This window comes from Saccostrea cucullata, unplaced genomic scaffold (assembly GCF_032062105.1).
Source record: "Saccostrea cucullata isolate Sc308-1 unplaced genomic scaffold, CSIRO_AGI_Scuc_v1 ctg9536, whole genome shotgun sequence".
In the NCBI taxonomy this organism is placed as follows: domain Eukaryota; kingdom Metazoa; phylum Mollusca; class Bivalvia; order Ostreida; family Ostreidae; genus Saccostrea; species Saccostrea cuccullata.
In genome coordinates this window covers 2,569-25,296 of record NW_026925333.1, presented here as the reverse complement: position 1 = coordinate 25,296, position 22,728 = coordinate 2,569, and the positions used below count along the sequence as shown (strand labels likewise).

At 30.9% G+C, this 22,728-nt stretch overlaps 1 protein-coding gene and 1 pseudogene across 1 annotated transcript; one reads left to right on the top strand and one right to left on the bottom strand.

Annotated features, from left to right (window-relative positions):
* Positions 1-302: 302 nt before the first annotated feature.
* LOC134268623 (carnitine O-palmitoyltransferase 2, mitochondrial-like) lies at positions 303-9,037 on the bottom strand (the record flags this gene model as incomplete). Its single annotated transcript, XM_062750880.1, has 7 exons — positions 9,034-9,037; positions 8,236-8,379; positions 5,669-5,728; positions 5,144-5,247; positions 4,435-4,568; positions 743-847; positions 303-438 (listed from the first exon to the last, which is right to left on the bottom strand). Coding segments are annotated over exons 1-7 (687 nt in total), but the record flags the coding sequence as incomplete, so codon positions are not given.
* A 680-nt stretch (positions 9,038-9,717) lies between these two features.
* Positions 9,718-22,429, top strand: LOC134268624 (muskelin-like; annotated as a pseudogene).
* Positions 22,430-22,728: the final 299 nt, after the last annotated feature.

Genomic DNA, 22,728 nt, shown 5'->3' with positions numbered 1-22,728 from the left:
TTTTTTTTTGGGAAAAAAAATGATAAAGATTGAGCACCATTCCTACATAAGTTAAAAAAAATATTCTGAAGAGAAAATATATGAATCTTAAAAAAAAAGAGCAAAAGAAAATTAAGTTACAAGTAAATCTTCTAATTCCTGCAAAATTTTTGTCAATGATTTATTCTTAATTAATAGTTTGTACCCAATTATTTGTTTGTTTTGTTTTTGTTGCAATGTTAAAAATAGTGTTGTCTTCATCTAGTAGTGTGTTTCAACTTCAGTCTTAATTAAACATAATGAAAAGTCATCAGGGATCCAACTCTAATTGCTATGAATATGGTAATCTTTATTTTCTCACCATCACTATCCAGGACGTCAAACACATAGAAATGTCCATTTCTCATTACCAGCATATGTTTTGCTTCTTTGTTCACAACTAATTCATCTTTTCCACGTCTGTTTAAAAGAAAACCTTAATTAAAATACATCATTGTCTAAATCTAGCTGGTAAATTTTGAAGACCATAATAATTATTGCATTACCAACAAATTTAACAAAATACAAAATATGTAAACAGAGAAGAATTATTAAAATTCTAGGAAAGAAGATTGTTTTCATCAAATATTAAACACCAACATTTCAAAGTAAAAACGTTTTTTTATTTGAAAATGGTTTAGGATTATAACAGAGCATCTAACTTTTTCATATACTAGTATATTTGCTATACTTAACTGTATGATAAAGACGAAATGTTACTTACCTTGGAATTCTCGTTGAATTGAATAAATTTTTATACTGGCTCATGTCTAAAGGAAAAGCTTTGTAGAGATATGCTCCATAGAAGGCAAAAGAAGACGGAATCATTCTGTTTGAAGAATAAAATGCAGAATCTCAGGTAATAAGAATACATTTCAAAGATTGTGCGTACAAACTGATCTTTGAAAGCAAATCTTTTCTTTAAACATAACCTGTTACATAATTTGTGCAAAAAAATCTATAGTATAAAAGCAACAACGTTCTAATTTCAATCCAAATTAAATGAATAATTCAAAATGTTTACACGGATGGAAATCAATTTTATTTTAGAATATATTAAAATGATGTATAATTTCAATAAGATTCTAGAATTGTCACCCAAATAGGTTGAAAGAGAATCGAAAAACCAGTTTTCGACAAAAAGAAAAAAATCCAGAATATCTTCTATATTTCCTTCCCTTACTAATTTAATCAAAGTGATTAGTTTGTAGATGGGGATATGACCCCTACAAAAACAGTTTTATAAGAAATCCTATTACATTTTACATGGTAGTAAAAATCATTGTAGAAGTTCACCGATGATGTGTTGACGATGTGCAGTAGTGTTTCATATTTTTTAATTCATCTTCGGGGGGGGGGGATTGGTAGTCAGAAAAATGATATAAATAAAAAAAAATGGTTCCAAAAAAATTCCATTCCATAACAAACCATGCAGGAGCAGAGCAAATATGGCCCTTTTTAAAACTTTAGAAAGGGGAAAAGGTTTAGTGGAGAAATGGTCATCCCCGCACATCGGTAACATTCGCCATATGCTCCTTGTCAGGATCGACAAATAACGGAGGAAAATCCGTTGACAATTCAGTATGTAAATAATGGACTAACAATTAGTATAAAAAACGTCAGTCAGCATTTGAATTAAAGATAGGTTGTACCGTATTCGCTGACAAGATCATTGTATCGTTAATGGTAATCTAACTACTCAGCTGTATGATAAATGTGATGACTAACTTTTCAATCGTCAGCTTCTCTGATACTTATGCAGCAATGTAGCTTCATTACAACGTGCATATGGGTTTTGTATTTCTCATTTATTAGATACGCAAGAGCATACTCTACCAATGAACAATATCTAAAATAAGACAAATTATTGACAAAAATGCTGAAACAAGAATATCAATAGTCTTGTTTAAAGTCATCATTTGTGGTTCTATGGTCGATACAATGACCCTGTCAACAAATACAATTCATCATTAAGGTAGTCCGATCCTCAGGTTTATAAAATAAATTCGCTGTCAAGTAATCAAAAATATACTCATAAAAGTAACTCTGAATACACAAAGTTATGTAAATTTATCCACAGTATTCCTTTAAAGATTAATCATATTATATAGGGAAAATTGTAAAATTTTAATATTTTTGAATAAAATGTGAATTGGAATATCACCAATGCATTTTCTAATTGCAAATTGATCAACAAATATATTTTAGGTTAAAAAATGATAGGTATCCAGGCATTCAGAGAAAATGTCATGATTTTTATACTTATTTGGTATTTTTGTTTTCTATTTCCAGCATGTATTCTATAATACATAGTGTAGAAGGCTTTTGCTATCATTGAAAGACACCACGAATCACTTCAAATTTCATGTCATGCTAATAACATTAATTTTTGGAGTTATCCTTCCTGGCTGAGGATCGGTTATCCTTTAGTAAAATGCTGACTGATGTTTTTCATACTAATTGTTAGGTCATTATATATGCACTGTTGCAATTTTATATTGTCAAGTGGACTTTTGAGCTTGAATACTGGTCATTTTGAAATACATGTATAGAAATATTTCACTATAGAACTTACGAAATGACTTTACATGAGACTGTTGATATTCTTGTTTTTGCAACTTGTTTTTCAATAACTTATCTCATTGTAGCATTGCTCATACCTAGGGCATGGTCTTGCGTTTTGAATCAACTGAGAGATATCAACCCTGCATGCAGATGATAAAGGTATATTGCTGCATAAATTAGGGAAGCTGACTATTGAAAAGTTAATTAAAGTCATAAGGTTACCGTTAACGTTTTTTTTAGTAAAACATTCAAATATGAAATAAATGTGTAAAACTCTTTTCCCTTTGGGTACCTTTTATACCAAGCTCACTGGGATTTATATCGTTGTGACATGGGAAATAAAAATAAATTTATAATTTTTAATATGTACTTGAAATATTTATAAAATGTGTATATTTTAATGATGAGTTTGAGTTTAAAAGGAAAAAGAAATTGTTTTTTTTTTTTCATGTTTAAGAATTTAAATAAATTCTCTTCATATAAAACAAATCTAGGTCTGCTGTTTATATTGAGATAGCAGCATGCTGAAAATGATGTCAAAAAGACTAGTCTAACTTTCATTTATTGTGGGGAATGGTTGTATATATAGATTTAAAAAGTCATGTTTTTTATGTTATTGATCAAGATAAAATTTTGTGATCCTTAGTTCCTTAGATTTTTTAAGTTTCCAAATCTGTATTTTTACATCCTCTCAAATATATCATTGCACAGTATATATTTTAGTCAGGTGTGAAAAAGAGGCTTAAGAGAACATTCACTGGAACCCACTATGCTTCTTTGTTTGTAAGGATTTTCTGAAGTTCTGGAATCCATATAGAATTCAATTTTGATATTTACAAACTTGCTTTTTGTGGTGATGACTTTTTTTTCTAGAAATTATTTTATATTTTATTTGGAAACCAACCATCTTTTGAAATATAATTTGGTACAATGAAATTATGAAATTTTTATTTTATTTTTATTTTCCCTAGTTTGGGATAATTGGATGAAAATGAATTTTTCTACAAAACCATTACTTATACCAAAACTTTGTTCCAAAATTTCCATCAAGAGAAATCCTATCATATTTTGTATATGATAGGTGATGCACTGGTTTCCTGGGGCAAATTTGGGGTGCCTTTGGAATACGATTGAAGATGTCCTGAAGATGGGCAATGAGTTTTGAAATTTTTATAGGTTAGGTCATTCACATGTTAGACCAATGTTTGACATTATTGAAAAAAATTACCGGTTTTAACTCCCTTTACCCAGTGGCATCATTACGTTCATATTTTTGGATATCATGCTGATAAGCAATTTTTGGGATTCTCTTTACCCTCTAAGAAGTAAATTAGGAGGTTGACTGAAAATATTTATATCTTTTAATTTTAATCCCCCCAATCTTTTTTCCAGAGTTCCATGTAAGAATTTACGTTTCTTTAAATTACCAAATTCAGTACCAGATGGACAACATCTAAGCATTTTTTAATCTAGAAAATACACACATTGTAGTTGAATCATTTTAATTTATTAGGGTCGAAATTCAAGGGCACGTTTGTGGAAATGTAATTTTATGGGTATATTGTAGCTCGTATATCAAATATTTAGATGATTCAATGAAAAAATATTCCGACAAAATGACTGGGAATGTAGATTTGTGAATAAGGGTTTACCCAAAAATAAAAAAACAATGGTCACTGACAAACAATGATGATTCAATAGTAAATTAGGGGAAAAAAAAACTAAAGTTACTTTCTTCATTACTTACATGGGTAAAAAGGAGAATAATTTCAGAGGCAAACACTTTTAGTAGGTATCAATGTTAAACAAAAGCGTGTAGTTATAATTAAATTATATAATCAACCCCAATACCTCATGATTTTCCTGAACCTCATGTTGTCTGACTTTGCTGGAAACAGATGATAGATATCGGGCTCCAGGATATTAGCCCTCAATGTCTTCATGAATTTTAGTGATGATACAATCATATTTGTTGAGCGAATGAGCTGAAATTTTCAAAGATCATGGGATACAACAAGGTAAAGTTCATTAGTCTGTTCATTTTAAAAATTCTACTAGTGTGTCTTGCACCTGATCATGCTGTCAAAACGCATCCTGAATTTGAACATGTCTCATTTCCTTTGAATGAATACAGTTTGTACTAACACTGTACTGTACTCTAATCAAAATTTACTGCAGAGTCAAAAGTGCTTCAAGAGAAAAGGCATATATGAAAATGACAGATAATGAAAGTTAATGACAAGAAATGTCTATAGCTTCAAATGTATAAAGAATCAAACTCAATTTTGAGATAGAACAAAGTAATTAGATCATTTAGTAATAATTTGAAGGCATGAAATAATGACAAGCAAAAATTTTCTGCCCAAAAAATTCTTATTGCAAAAATTATATCATGGTATACTTCTTGATAGAAATTAAAAAGAATCTGGAGTATTTTATTTGTTGTAAGTTATTTCTTTTATTTTTCAAATTTTAAAAATAAATTTTTTTTTTTTTCGTAGAAAAATCAAATTCAGAATTCTGACTGACTGGGAATTTAGTAAGCTTGTATTAGATATACCTGGTTCTGATATTCTGGCCGTGGGTCATCTTGGAAGGACATGAAGGGATTGTAATTCAATACAATGGGTGATCTGGACTTCAAGTACATGTCAAACCATGGCTCTGAAGTTGGAGAAAAATTTTGCAATTGTCTCAAATAGGGCATTATGGACTAACACTTAAATAATCAATTTATGTCAATCTATAAAAATCACCCCTCTTGGTTATAACTTCTAGAAAATATCAGCATTTCTTTCTACATTCTTGGCTTTGCTACTGATTGATTTTAATTCACTTTTCTAGAGGAAGAATGAAAACATCAAACTCTTTTAACAATAATATATTCATGTAACAATGAACAATCCAGGGAACATAAAATTTCAAATTTGAAATGGAGACAAGAAAATAAAAAAATAGAAACATTTCCTTGACAATCAAAGAAAATAAAAAGTAAACCATGATTTTTTTTTTCAACAGAGAGTTTCTTTAGGACAGAAAAAAAATGTAAAATGAAATTTTATACATTTTTTCTCTCATTACTTACTTGTAATGTAACTTGTGTGTTTATTTTGTTTATCTTTAGCTATTAATCTCTTTTGTAGATCTACAAAAAAAAGATAAATGGAACCAATAAGGAACTGAAATCTTTTGAAGAAAAAAAAATTAGAATTCAAAGGATTACGACAAATCAAGTTTCTGTATGTATGAAGAATATACCTGTATGTAATTGTTCAAAGCATTATATTATTTATAAATATAATTATTTGAAATAATAATACATGTATATGTGTATTTTTTCTGGTAAATACAGTCTCTGAAATGTTCTACTTTCCCACCTGAACGGTGAGCAAAAGGTGAACGAACGCAGAGCGAACGGTGAGTGAACGATGTGTGAACGCTGAACGCAACTTGGTGAACGATGTGTGAACGGAGAACAGTGAGTGAATGCAGAACGCGAACGGAGTGCAAACGGTGACTGGTGAACGAACAGTGAACGCAAGATGAACGATTTGTTTGGAATGCCTCAGATTTTTTCCTTGCATTTAAACTATTCTTTTTGTATTTTTTTAAATGTTTAAAATATAAAAAAAAACAATAAATAAATAAGTGAATAAATAATTAAAACAATTTTTTCTGCACATATGTATGCTGTTTTAAATCAATATTTTAATAACACGATTTTTATTGCCGTAAAACATGTGTAATTGTTACCGAACACGTGTAGTATAAAAGATGAATTTAATTTACTAATAAAATAAATCTGCTTATTCTTTTAACTAATAAAATAATGTGGACTTCAGAAGAGAAAACTACTACTTATAGAATGAATTTATTACATTGTATAACTGTTGTAAAAACTATTATATACTATATATATTTTGATGCCATGGCCATTCCGTGTAAAATAGCAATTTTTTATTAATTTACAAAGGTCTGTTGACGAATTGCATAAATACACTCATATTTAAAATTTTAATGCAATAATATGTATTTATTTATTATCTTTATTTTCTATGATTATTTTTTTTAGCAAAGTTTTACATGTAAATGTATATCTGAAGACATTTCCCGACCGTGATTATACTCGGACAAGATAATAGAAAGAGGCATTCAAATTATTTGTAACAGATTAGATTTTCAGAACTAAATAATAATATACATGTTCTCATAGTTTTTATTTAACAGGACAAATGTAAAAGCAAAAAGAGAGAGAGAGAGAGAGAGAGAGAGAGAGAGAGAGAGAGAGAAAAAAATGTAAGCCCCTTATTCCAGATATCTGTTGCATCGAATAAAAATTCATATCATTTTTTTCTAATATTCTAGGCAGTCCAAGTAATCAATTTTTTTTTAAGATTAACAAATCCATTTGACAGTAAGCATCGGCTTTATTTTCCTTCATCAAGTTCACACGGTTTACTCGAAGAGCACTTGCTTGTCCTGTCAATCAAAATAATTCGACACAATGGAGGTGTGGAAATCTCACTTCACCGAACATGCCGAAGTCAAAGAGTCACTTAGTATTTCCAAGAAGTTTAAACATTTTTTACATCATTTCTACATTTGATTTTCGCTTTTCTACGGAAAAAATAAATAATGGTAATACAAGTATATACCTGGAAGGATTAAGTTAGAAATTGAATTTGAAACATAATCCCTGCCAAATCAAAATACCACTGTCGGCACATGTATTTATGTAATGACTGTTTTGATGTTTGTTTTAAGAATGTTTTTTTTGTTACAATACACATTGAATATTAATTAATATATATGGCAAACATTGAATGGCAAACATATATTTAGTTACGGTGAATGAAGGTTTTTTTTCCTTTCTAATAATACACTTTATATATGCGAAGTAGAACAAAAATTCTAATTCAATTCGCTCTACAAATATTTAACTGAATATCTGCAGTACTATTCATAATTCTCAGACCTATATGTAGTTTTAACATGTTTTCGTGCATTTTTTCTAAAAATACGTGTTAGAAATAATTTTTTTTGTATTCTTGTCTTGTAAAAGACTTGGATTATAAACCATCCATTAACGATTTGTCGTCTTTTACATTACAACAAAATGCCGGGCTTGAAGTATTTGTACATTGTCCTTATTTAAATTTAATATTTTAGCATCGTTCTACTTACATGTAGGTTCTTAATGTATTATTTTCCAGGGAAAGTTTATGGTTAAAGTAACAGCTCAGTTATAATAATAGAAATATAAATATCTTAGATACTTTTTTGCATTGAAATAATTATTCTTCAAACACGATATCTTAGTTATTTAATTAAAAAATGTGTAAATCCTTACCATCAAAAAGATAAGTCCTTTCACTTCGGAGTTCCGAATGACAATAAAGACTGAACGATAAGTGAACAGTGAACGCAAAGTGAACGCAAAGTAAACGGAACGAAGAGCAAACGGTGAACGTTTTGTGAACGGTGAACGCGAAACTGTGAACGGAGAGCGAACGGTGAATGCAAGCTGAACGAATGGTGAACGAATGGTGAGCGAACGGAAAAATGGGAAAATAGAACGTTTCAGGGACTGTAAGATTCCTAGAGTTAAACTAATAAAATAACTCTTTTTCACAAAAATATTATTTCATGTACCTGGACCTTCATTGGCTTTAAAATTGTTCACAATGTCAGCTGTTTGATCATATTCATCATCAGTCAGTATTTGCCGTTGACACTCGAGGTATTTGTGTAAGGTATCCTTTTTTAATTGGGGGGTGGAAGTCTTGGAAGACTGGCCTGAAAGTGGTCAGTGGGTAGAATGCTTCTGTGAGAAAATCCTTTTGTCCCAAAGCAAAGCGTTAAAATATTTTTTTAATGACATTGAAATTATGACATTATCATATAACTTTGCTAAGGGTCTCTTTTAAGCATATTTCCCATTATATATTTATAACTGGTACTAACAAAAAGAACCATTTCCAATGCAAAAAAAGTTTATTATTTCCATTTTATAACCAAAAATTCTTCATTTAACTGCAGAGGAAAAGACTATAATGAAAATGTAATTCTTTAATTGACATGTTTTGACATTGAAATTTTGCAACATCCTAATTCAAGCAATATACACTTAGTCACTAACACATATCTAAATTCAAATAAATTTCTGCACTTGGCAATGTGAAATTATTTGTGTTTCAAAAGTAAAATTAAAACTGAACACTGTTCATTAAAGGAATGTGTCTATATCTAAAAACCCGTATATATAGGACTTGGCTTAGACACTGTTCATAGTAATCAGTCAACACCTGTGCAGACACTACTAGACAGACAGATCATTTTGCAGGTCAGTCTAGTATACAAACAAAAACAGATACATGTAACTGCAATAAAATGCAAACAAAGGCAAGGCAAAAATAACCAGCACGAAAACCCCCGGGCACCATTTCACACCCATACCCCCGACAATAAAGCAGTCAGGTGTAACGAAAGTGAAGGGTATACCCTGGTGTTGGTGTGTTGTAGACAATGATTTGGGAAAAGGTGTATGCCTATTTACGATTCGTGTTCAGCTTTAACATGGTGAAAAGTAATCAGTAAACTTTGAAGTTGCTATGCCTGTAATAAAGAAATTGCAAATAGGATTTATTACTCTACCTGTAACTTTTGAAAGCATTGTCTACTGAAGATGTCAGAGGCTGAAAAACAAAATGGCATCATCTAGATCAACTTGATCTGTTGAACTTAAAGTGCAACAAACTATGTATCTATGTTTGAATCAGAGACATAAATAAGTTATTTATGTCTCTGCTTTGAATAACGTTATGGAAAAAAATTCAATAAGGCATTATACGGAGCTTAGTAAAATACAATTACCTGTAAAAGTCTGAAGTGGCTATTCCCAACACAATATTTCAGACTGTGTAATTTTAACATTTTCTAGGACGTTTTTGGTGAAGGATCTTCTGCAGCCGGTGTAACCCCTTTAAACTGGAAATATTCTGCAGCACAAAAAACTCGAAAGCAAAACTTGCAATTGATTTTTTTCCGGGATGTCTATTTTATGAAGATTCTCGGTAAATATTTATTAGACGTATCAAAAATTAATAATCCTCAATGATATATTGCAACGGTGATTTTCCACATTTTTTAACATCTAAAATCTTTTCGAATTCGAAATTCATTTTTTTTTAAACTCTCGGGATTTTCGTCGGGTTCGATAGTCTAAAATTTGAAGATACACAAACAAGATCAGAATGGCAGATAAATGCGAAGAAAAGGATATATTGAAGTATTCTATCAGTAAATGGTCCAGTTTTTCATACAACTATGTTCCAGAGTAAGAAAACAATTTACTTTATAAATTTTTACCAAATATTTTTAATTTTAATTTATTTTCTTACTATTTTTTGGTGAAAATGAAGTCGACTCTAACAACAACATTTGTGTTACTTCTGATCTCCTGCAGATCCGCATTTAAAATGTTTAAATAAACATGTTATTTTTTGTTTTTAGAAACATATACAGTGATAATCCAAAGGACCAGTCTTCACGGTGGTCCTCAGACTCCAACCACCCACCTCAGGTACAGACACAGAAAGGGGGGATTTTTTGTTATAGAGGCCTAAAATCTTTGAACAGACATTCCCCATAGTTAGAGCACATTCCGTCAGTCATAAAGCAGCACGTTAGAGTGAATAAGTCTGGTGGTGATTCTGGAGATATAAATTATTCTGCACTAAAAATTTAAAAAAAAATATATACATGTGCCACATTAATCAAACAAACTCTCATATCCTGGTGTTGATATGCCTTCACAACACAACATTGGGTACAAGTTAAAATGGCACTTGGTGAAAACGGCACTTGGGAAAAGTCAAAATGGCACTTTTTGTATTGTAGGATTTTGATATTGATGAAACAGAAAATGCACTTGAATTAACATTGGTTAAATAAAAATATATGTTAGAAAAAAAATACTTCCTCTGAAAATTTCAATAGTGTACTTTATACTTTTATACATTTGTTATACAGTTGTTTAATTTCATCTATCTAGATAGAGGGGAAAAAATAGTAGCAAATTTAGCTGATGTGATTTCCACCCTAGACTTCTCTGTCATAAATATATAAGTATATTACTGACCATTTATTTTGAGCTTCCTAATGCTAAAGCTTGAAAACCAGATTGCTGAGTGTATTACTTTGGGAAGTATGAAGAAGGCCCATGTCTGTAATCTGAAAAAGCTTTAAAGTGTTTGGAGGTCTGAATGATGAACATATGATAGAGTTACTAGAAGGGTATGATATTTAAATCCATGTGTACTTATACTATTTTAAAATTCAAAAAAAGAAAAAAATAAATAAAAGTGTACTCAGCAAAAAATTTTTAAGCTTAAATGTTTCTTCACCCATAATAATGTTTCCAATACTAGCACAGAATATTATTTTCCATGCATAAAGTATACTTCATATGTTGTAAAAACAATTTTTAATGAAGCTTTTCTTTTTGTTGTTGCAGCTATGCACATTGAAGCACTGTAATTTTGTTAAGGCTTGGCTGATGAAAAAATATTTTTTAATGCTTATATTTATAACTCTTTATTGTAGTGGTTTGAAGAATGATCATGTTCCAGAAACTTTTCCCCTTAAGAAGGAATTGCATGAAAATGTCTTTCCATGTAGATATATTAAGATTGGTATGTATATTGGTATTTTATTTTTGTATATACATGTAATTTAATATGATATATTCTGATTTTGTTAGAATTCTTGGTACATGTGCTTTGAAGCATCATTGGGATAATCACTTGCCCGAGATATTTTTGTCTTTTGAATTCATCCAAAAAAAGTTTTAATATGTTTAAGAATATGTGTACAAGATACAAGTAAAGATTGTACAACTGAGACTTTATAATTTTAAAATGAAAGATGTTGAATTTCTTTTTTGATTGAGACAAATACACAATGTGCTTAAAAAACATGTCAAATGTAGTGCATTATTATTTGTTTCACACGGCTTTTCTCTATTTTATATTGCCTATGTTTCTTTTTCACAGTTCCCCTTCAGGCATGGGGCCCTTCCTGTTTTAATTTTAGTATCTGGTATGTGAAACTTCAAGGAGAAAGTGACTGGGATGTTGTTCAACCATGCCTGCAATGGCTGGTCACAGTAAGTGTCAAACTATATTGAAATATGTTTGTCATTACATCTTTACATTGAGGAAACAATGATTATCATGATTTGGTATATATTTCATTTTCTACCATGCTCTAATGAAGAATGACATATACAGGCACTACATGCCTGCTATTTGATCAAATTTCTTTTAACATACATAATAACTGTACACATTTATTGTTAATTTGTTTCATTGAAAAGATTTTTTATTATTTGGGAAGAGAGAAAAGGTTGTTAGAGATATTTCTATGTACTATTTATTCAACTTATTTACAGATCAATGTAACTTATTTTATCATTTTCTGTCACTTCTATAAATAGTTTAGAGAGAAGGAGGCCATTAGGTTGTGCTTGAAGCACTTCAGACAGAGACAGTATACAGAGGCTTACGAGGCACTCCAGAAGAAAACCAAAGTCTCTCTGGAGCATCCCATACTCACCGAGCTCCATTCCATGCTGGTAGGATTCCATTTATCACTCTTTATATAACTACACTAAAACATACTTTAAGTGAAGTGCCCAGGACAAACCATTTTGTATTGTTATAAGAATAATTCTTTACTGTAAATCAACTTTTATTCGCATGCAAGTAATATTCATGAGTTTTGCGATCTACTCTATATCATGAATATTTTTTGCACGAACCAATCATTTTGTTAGTATTCGTAGAGAGTGTTAATTTCCTCATTTGTGAAAATTGGTCGTTGCAGATTGATTTTAAACTAATGAATCGTTAATAAAAGATGACGTAAGTAATATTTGGTTTACAATATATATATATCTGTCAAGTTTACAATACATAATAAAGTCTGGCGGAATGAAAATCACTGCTGTAAGTGTCAGTACATTATTGTTGTGTTTGCCATAATCATAGTTTACTTTACTACAGCATACAAATTTTCAAACTAAAAATGGTAGTTTTTCTGTAGAAAAAAATCTTTGGATGGATTTGTAAATAAACTGCATTTAAATTGACAGTTGGTTTGAAATTTGAATGTATATAGAATCCATGGATTGATTTGTTGTTTTCAGGTTAAACATGGTGATTTTGAAAAGAGTGAGGATTTACTGTGGCAGGCAGCAGAAGGTTTGTTTTTGTTGCAAGTTATTTTAAAGTAACCAAATATGCACTTACTTTGAAAAATTATTAGGGTGTAAAAAATTAACTTATCTTTATTCATTAATGAACAAAGCTTAGAATGATGTTGAAGAAAAAAGAATAAAGGAACTTATGTCTTTGTTTTTCTTTTCTGTTGCAGAGGGACTATTTGATCAGTATATTTGTGACCAAGACTATAAACCAAAATGGACCCCCATAGAACCAGTCCCCACAGGTATATACACTGTGTTATTTCTTGAAAAAAAAAAAAAACAACAACTTTTTTACCTGTTGAAAGTCATTTGAAAAAAAGTTATGGTTACATACAAAATATTCAGAGAAATTCAAATATCAGATTAGAAATTTATGAATGTGTCCAAGATGAATAATGTTTTGGCAGGCTCAACATTTTCAATTTTTTAAAGCAATATCTAGGTTAATTATGAAAAAATTACATTTTAGAATCAATTTTCACCAGTTATGAAAATATTTGAATTAAAATTATAATTATATAATACTATACATGTTTATAGAAGAAATTTCACCCCCATTTTATTTTCGCCCCTTTTGCCCTTACCTTGGTTGGGCGAATTTAAAATGGGGCAAATTCAAAGAATATAGTATAATTTCTTTTAAAAAAAAAGTTTGACTGGGCGAATTTTAAACAGGGCAAATTGTTTGCAAGATCAAAAGTGCGAAAATAAAGCAGGACGAAAATAACCCTGTATACAGTAAATGTTGGTTAAAATATTTGTTCTAAGAGAACAAGAACCTCTTTTGTAGGAGAAAATCCTAATGCTTACCAGCCTGGAATGAGAGGGGGTCACCAGATGTGCCTGGATTTACAAAATGGTTAGGCCTGAATATAGTCATGTAGTTTACTGGATAAACGATTTACATCTGCTTAAGATTGACAACAATGTCAAAGGTCAAATGAATGATGCAAAATATTTTAGTTTAATTTGCCCACAATCCCAGAAGGCTTTGTACTGAATTGGTGAGTATATTCATGGTAGATAGTTTCTAATTTAAAATTTTAGAGAAATAATTCATTTAAAACATGCAGAATTATTGTGTGATATTATAAAAATTACAGAGGAAACTACAAAATAAGATATGCTCATTGAAAGAAAACACATTTATTATTGAAGAATGGATAAAAAAAGATAATATTCAAAATGCTTTCATTATCCTTCCAAAAAAAAAAAAATTGCAAACAAAACTTTATATTTAGTATCCTAATTTTTCATTTCAGTTCTCCTGCAAAAATTTAATTTGTATTACTTCAAACCATGTAAATGTTTTAAAACCTTTTAAATAAGCATGTAGAGGGAAAAAGTGTCATTTATCAAAGTTTGTTGTCATTACAGAGAATCTATACCTGTTTGGTGGGTGGGATGGGAACAAAGACCTGGCAGATTTCTGGGTGTTTTCTGTGCCTTCAAAAGAATGGACCTGTTTAAGCCAAAATACAGAAACTGATGTATGTTAAAATTCCTAAATCAGGAAAAGTGTTTGAGAGTAAAACATAGTCATGTAGATACAAATTTTATCAAAAGTTGTCAATTTAATTAATAGATTAACCAGTTGTCAGATCCTGGTTTCATATTCTTCAAGTTTTATAAAAATGTTGAAAATTTCAAATTTGTAAAAAACTTTCATGGGCAAAATCAAAACCTTAAACCTGTTCTTTACCTGGTTTTTAAAGTGCTGTTTTTTGAATTCTTTTCAGAGTTAGTTCCATTGGTTTAACATTTTTATGATAATTTTCAAGTATGAATCTTTTTTTTTAAAAAATATGATGGGATTGGTCAGCAGGCATACAGTACTTTATTTTTATTGTGAATGATTGAATGTTTAATTTCAGGGTGGTCCAAATGCAAGATCTTGTCACAAGATGTGTTTAGATTATGAGAGGAAGCAGATTTTTATTTTGGGGAGGTATTTGGATTCATCTGTCAGAACTTCAGACAACCTCAAGGTAAGCTTGATAGTATATTTATAGAAAGCTCGAATTTAATGCATACTCCATATCTAAAAGTTCCTCTTTATACAACTTTATCTTATTTGTTTTTACAAGTCATTTAACTTTTTAGCTCATTGAATATAATGTTGAGTTTAATTCATGATCTGCAGATACATGAAGGTTGTGGTAACGAGGGAATCTAGACTTTTGCATAGCTATTATTTTCATAAAATATATTGGGACTGTTGCTTTCATTGAACCATTGGAATCTTTGTGAGAAAAAGCTCAGTTAATTATAACCCTATGACCTAAAACTGTGATGGTCACTAACAATTCTTTAAAAAAATATTTCTGTCTTCACAGAGTGACTTTTATATGTATGACATCAACTCAGACAGATGGACTTTAATCACAGAGGACACTCATACAATGGGTGGACCCAGGCTTATATACGACCATCAAATGGTCATAGATATCGAAAAACAAACTTTATATGTATTTGGAGGGCGTGTTTTAAACAGGTGAATTATATAAAGTTAGTTTTTTTTTTTCCTTTTAAATTTTTAAGGATATAGAGCTGTATAAAATACAAGGTGTACATATTTTTCAAGCATATTCTCTTTGATGTGAAAAGAAAACTGCATTTTTTAAGTTTTACATAAGCAATTGAGCAGTGAATATTTAATTGATCATTTCTGACTACTAACTGTATACAGGGTTATTTTCGCCCCTTGTTATTTTCAGCCTTTCAAACTTGCAAACAATTTTGCCCCATTTTAAATTCACCCAATCAAAACTCTGTTTAAGAAATTATGAGGTGTAATTTGAGTTCGCCCCGTTTTAAATGTGGCCAATCAAGGAGAGGGCGAAAGGGGCGAAAATAAAACGGGGCAAAAATTTCACTGTATACAGTCATTAAAATTGAAGTGAATTAAATTAATTTTCTTGGAGAGGGATTTGGATTGTTATATTCTTGTAATGAATGAAATGTTTAGTTTTTTATAAAGCTTATCTAAGAATAATTTTTGTAATATTATGAATTGTATTCTATGATCTCAAGCTAGCTGAAGTGTAAATGAAACCATTAACGCATTTTAAGAGCAGTAATACTTGTAATATAAAGGATTAACATTCAATGTGTATGCATTCCAACAGTGTTGGCTCAGACAGGGGGAGTGAGCATTCGTTTAGTGGCCTTTATGCCTACCACATTCCCACCAACACATGGTCTTGTATTAAGGAAGACTGTCCCACCCTGAGGTCAAGGATAGGTCACTCTATGCTCTTCCACTCTGTAAGTCTGTTTGTTGTGTGAGAAATATCTGCAAAATATGGATTTGTTCACATCAGCATCCAGTGCTGTGTACAAACTTAAATTTGTGACAAATGATATAATTATATAAATTTCCAATGCCTAACTTATTCTGAACAATTGATATGTGTGAAGTTGTAATGTTATGTTGAAATGTTTTATGGGGAAAGTAAACTTAATTAGTTCAGCAATATGTACTTTTACAAGCATTGGCAAGAAAAAAAATGTATCAAACTATTGTTAAGCATGCACAAACTTCAGCAGTCCAACTTTCTTTTTCTCCTCCTAGAAACGACGACTATTGTATGTGTTTGCTGGTCAAAGAGCTAAGGAGTATCTGAATGACTTTTTCACCTATAATGTGGATTCAGGACTGATAGATATTATCAGTGATGGATCAAAGAAAGATTCTGCAGGTATGTTTACCTACTTACTTATTTAGTCCTTTATATTCTTTGTGCTTTGAGTACAGAAGGCCTGTGTGAAACTCAAATACATATGAAATTTAAATGCATATTTTTCCTTAGTAAAAGAAAAAAGTTCTTCAGTTATTGATATATCATTAAAAAAATATTGTGTAATAAGTAGAGTTAATTATCTGTCTTTGTGAATTAAAGATTACTGGTCTGCTTCTTTTGCTCTGAAGGCAGATCAGTCATATCATTCCGTAGATTACTAATTGAAAGTTATAACAGGTGGCAAAAGTTTGTACTTTTATACACCCGAAATTTTATGGACAATGTGACATAAGTAAATGCATTTCTATAGTGAAAATGAGATTGAGTGATTATACATGTATATGGTATATGATATGATAAGGCCTATTGTGTCTTTTCTTTCAGTTCCATCAGCTGGCTTTACACAAAGAGCTACCATAGACCCAAATAAAGATGAAATACATGTGTTGTCTGTGAGTGAATAAAGATAAGGAAATGCGACAAAATAAATCACTTAAAAGCTTCAAAAAAAGTTTTTGAATTTATGGAATGAACATAGTTATTCTTAACATATAAATAAACAAAGCTGAGAAAATGTATTCCTGAGATAGCAGATTGACTGGAATTATATTCGTGAGACAAGTACATTGTACAAATTATAACTCTAGGAAATGTAAGATTTGATTTATTTGTAAGAATTTCGAAATTTCCTAAAGTAATTTCTGCTTATTTGAAAATTTTAGGGCCTAAACAAAGAAAAGGAGAAAAGAGAAAATGTGAAGAATTCTTTCTGGGTATACAATATTAAGAAAAATAGATGGTAAATGAATTATTGTTTCATTATTTCGGGAAAGTATTTTCATTCAATGAATAATGTGTGATATGATTGTATGGAAACAGTTTCATTTTTTTCTGAGATATTAGAACCATCTGTTTGTACTGAATGTCAGGCCTAGATAAATAAATTGTGTTTTTCAAGTTCCCCGACCAACCCTTAAATATATATATGCCAACGCATTAAAATGTATCCACTAATATCTATCCAAAAGTAAAAAAAGAAAAAATGAGTTTTGCTATTAGAAATCTTAATTTCAGTCACTTCTGTGTATGAGAAAATGCATATCCTATACACATTCAGCAGAAATGTTTTGATAAAGAATTCTATGGTAATCAATGGCAGCCTGCTTTCTAATAAAATGTTAAAATAAACAAAAATGTTTTCCCTATATACTTACCCTATTTTTTCTCAGGTTGGAATAGGAAACACAGTATTTATTTATCTTGACCTAACAAGGAGAAATGAGAAAATATATTAAAATTTGTACCTGTGGAAAGTTAAAATTATAGACTGTAGTGAAAAGAAATCGTACTGGTCAAGAAATAATGAAGTGTAGTCTCACCTGTTGTTATTATAAAACTGCCAGGTCGTGTGTGTACAGAAATGAGAACAGTGGGCAGCAGTACTGGACGAAGATGCAGAATGTAGAACCAGTACCAAGATTTGCCCATCAGTTGGTTTACGATCATGTCAGAAAGGTGGGTACCTGTAAAATGTTACTAAATATGGAATATATGTTTCTTCACTTGTGTAAGTTAGGATCAAGGTCATAGTTGATACTATTATTGTAGAAAGTAGACAGATACACATATTTATTCATCGGAGAATTTTCTTTCAAAGGTAAATTGACCATGAAAACTACAGTGTACTTCAGTAACTTAATTTTTTTTTATTCAGTGGTTTCATATATAAGAATATTTTATGTCATTGTATTATGATCTCAGTGTATCATTTTGTTAGATACTGTAAACCAACTTACATTAGTGTGCAATAAATTTTGAAGTTCGCGAGAGCCTTGTCATCGTGAATATTTCTTGCCATGAACCAGTCCTTAAAGTCTCTGTGTCTATCATACATGTAATTAGCAACAGATCCAAAAAAACGGTTGATTGTGAAAATAAATCTTTGCAAACTAGTTTGTCCCCAGTAAATTTCGAAATAAAATCGTTGTGAATAAAAGTTGGTTTACAATATCATCATTCACATTTCTTGAAAATTGTTAGTTAATACTTACATATATTTAAATATGTACATGTAGATAAAAATTGTCTTGTGGAGAAATGCTGTTGATCAGTTGATCATCCTGTCTGTATATCTTAGGTTCACTACTTGTTTGGAGGTAACCCTGAAAAGAAAGCTTACCTAAAATAAGGCTGGATGATTTCTGGGTATTAAAGGTAGGTTATAAATAAGCATATTAATTTTATATTTATCAAAAACATTCTAATTTCCGAAAATGTGCATTATTTAAAGTTTGATCTTAGCCACTGTTATTGGCTGCTGTTGATGCCCATCTCCTCCAGCCCAACTGTAACCACTCCGCTTAGTAGTTCATCTCCAAGTTGTTTTTGGCTCTCTTCCCTCCTTCTTTCTGAGCACCATGTCAGTGTGTTAGTACAACTCCTGGTGCTTTCAATCCTTTGTACATACAGGTACATCGCAAGCTCTCTTGATATTATTGTTTCAGTTCCTTTCATTGTTTTTCTTTTGTGAGGTAGCTCCTCATTTGATTTTTTTATCTGGTCATCTAACTCTCAGTATTTTTTTTTTTCAGTCAGATGTTCTGGAAAGTGCAAATTCATCTACTTTTTGTTCTACTTTTTTCCCATATCTCATTTCCATACACAAGGACTAGCAGAACTTAGCTGATGAATAACTTCACCTTTGTTTGAATGGAAGATTTAATTCTGTCTGAGCCTTCTAATTGCGATTCTGCTTTCCCCAAGCTTGTTGGTATTGTCCTCATTAGACCCTCCCTTTGTTGGTTTCACACTTCCAAGGAATGTACTTGTACATCTACATACTCTATATCTTGTCCTTAAGATCAGCTGGCTCTTTTATGTCAGAGCTGAGTCTTTTGTTTCCAAAACATTCATTTCTGAAGTCATTTCGACTTACATTTTTATCTATCTTTTGTGTCTTTTGACAAATGTCCTGAAATTTCAAGGAAAGTATAGTAAGAGTATTATTATGTTTTACAAATGTTTCACATTAGATGAATATGTTGCATTTTTGGAAATGAAAATTTTTTTGCAAAAAAATTGAAATAAAAGTACATGTATACACATTTTAAAAGGTGCAAAAGTCACATTCTGTTGTGAAATTAATATTTTTATCAGTAACACTTATTAGTAATGAAAAAAAACAATATATTTTTAATTAGCTACGTAGGAAAATGAGTTCAATGGACATATTAAAATTGAAGATGTAGCCACACAAACAATTTTTAAAATTGAAAATTTTAAAATAAATTTTAATGATGTTTGGTTAAATTTCAGTTGTGTAGATTGTCATCAGAACACCTATTACGTCAGTGTAAATATCTACTGAGAAAGTACAAGTTTCAGGAGCTTGCGGAACACCCCCACACTGCCATGTTGTACCTACAGAATGATCTAGCCAGTATTGTCGACCACAAAAATAAAAAAAAAGGGGAAGAGGTATCAACTTTAAAGCAGTTTTAAACCCCCGTGAAGAAATATTAATGTAAAGAAACTGAAAAATGCAAATATAAAAATCATGAAATAAATTAGTAAAAAATTAGATTAGGGGATCACTTGTGCATAATGATATATGATATGCTGTGGTATTAATATGCTTTTTAGCTCACCTTTAGCCGAAGGCTCAAGTGAGCTTTTTGATTACATTTTTATCACATTTCGTCCGTCCGTCTGTCCGTCTGCTGTCTAGCTGTCCGTCCGTCCGTCTGCTGTCCCGTAAACTTTTCACATATTCAACTTCTTCTCAAGAACCACTGGATGGATTTTGACCAAACTTGGCACAAAGCATCCCTGAGTGTAAAGGGGGGTTTAAATTGTTAAAATGAAAAGGGGCCCAAATCCCCTAACAAGGGGAGATAATTAAGAAAAGACAAAAATAGGGGGGGGGTCACTAAAAAAACTTCTTCCAAAAAACCACTGGGCCAGGAAAGCTGAAACTTATATGGAAGCATCCTTGTGTAGTGTAGATATTATATTGTTAAAATCATGATCCTCGGGGGCAGGGCGGGGCCACAATAGGAAATCCAAATTTTACATAGAAATATATAGAACAAATCTTTAAAAATCTTCTTCTCAAGAACTACTGGGCCAGGAAAGCTGAAACTTATATGAAAGCATCCTTGGGTAGTGTAGATATTAAATTGTTAAAATATACCCCCGGGGGGAGGGCGGGGCCACAGTAGGGAATCCAAGTTTTACATAGAAATATATAGAACAAATCTTTAAAAATCTTCTTCTCAAAACCATGGGCCCGGAAAAATAAACTTATGTGGAAGCATCCTTGTGTAGTGTAGATATTAAATTGTTAAAATCATGACCCCCGGGGGTAGGGCGGGGCCACAATAGGGAATCCAAGTTTTACAGAGAAATATATAGAATAAATCTTTAAAAAAATTCTTCTTAAGAACCACTGGGCCAGGAAAGCTGAAACTTATATGGAAGCATCCTTGGGTAAATGAAAAATTAAAAATTTTTAAAAACCCTGACACCCGGGGGGAGGGCGGGGCCACTATAGGGAATCCAAGTTTTACATAGAAATATATAGAACAAATCTTTAAAAATCTTCTCTCTAGAACTACTGGGCCAGGAAAACTGAAACTTTTGTGGAAGCATCCTTGGGTAGTGTAGATATTAAATTATTAAGATCATGACCCCCGGGGGAGGGGGGAGGCACAATAGGGAATCCAAGTTTTACATAGGAAAAACATAGAACATATCTTTAAAAAACTTCTTCTCAAGAAACCCCTTGGCCAGGAAAGCTGAAAAATTATGTGGAAGCATCCTGGGATAGTGTAGATTCTAAATTTTTAAATCATAAAAGGGAAGGGGGTAGTGGGGCATGATAGGTATAGCAAGAGAGGGAATCTGGTAAAGAACTGCATCACCCAAGTTACTCAGGTGAGCGATGTGGCCCATGGGTCTCTTGTCTATAATTTCTTAATAGAATTTAAAAAAAATCTTTCATTTATAAAGATTTATTAAGTGTAAATATCTGAATGTGCTATTCCAAAAATAAAAATTGTTTAAAATAATAACAAGTTATCAAACTTTCTACAATTTTTATAGAACATGTATTTCAATTCAATTTTGATGTTTCCATTATCTAAATGTTTGAGTTTGAATATTATATTTTTAAAATTACAAGTAGATTATATTTCCTTATTCTTAGTTTGAGTCCCTGGCTACGACTTTGTTCCAGAGCCCTGAGGATGAAATAGAAGGAAATGAAGGTAAATATATGCTTGTACTTTATACCTTTCTGAAGACTTTAAAAATGGAATTCATAATTTGCTTATGAAATAGACTTAATTTGGAGGGAGTTTTTTAGGTGTTTGATTTATGACTAATTTATGATTTTTAACAAAATAAGTTTAAAATTTTTAAACTTTAAGGCAATAAATACAAGTGAATGCTAGTGTTTCAACTTATTAGCAAACAAGTGATTCTAAAATGCAGAATGTATTTCTTCAACAAGTGCATCAGAGACAATAAATTGTAAAATACCTTTTGCAGAGGCTATATTGGTAGATACTAGTGAACATCACATGGCTGGGAGGGAACTTTCGACCAGTTAGTGGCCTTTTTCCCTGAGCACATGTCTCAGCCTAAAGGAAATCTTGTGGACCTTATTCCTCTGACCTGATATTCTGCAGTGTGGTTTATATATAAATGGCATCCCCAGTCCCTAAAATAAAAAAAAAATGTTGGAATGAAATTAACTGTTTGCTACATTTTAGCTTATCTGTGCCAAAAATTTAATGTTATTATACATCTACTTTACTTATGAAAAGGCGATGAGGTACATTACTTTGAAAAAGTAACAAGCATACCATGTACTTAAAAATATATATTTGGAAAAATAATTTGATTTTACTATTTAATTGCTCTGTTTTACATACATGTGTATGGATGTATGACCATTTTCATGTCATCGTACATGTTAAGAATTTTCATTGTTAGTTATATCATTTGTTTATTTAATGATATAACAATAAGAATGTGATGTATTATAGTATTACCAACCAGTCATTATAGGAAGTATAAAATAATTACTGTTGCATAATCTAGTACATGTTTTTTAATTCTTCCAATTTAATT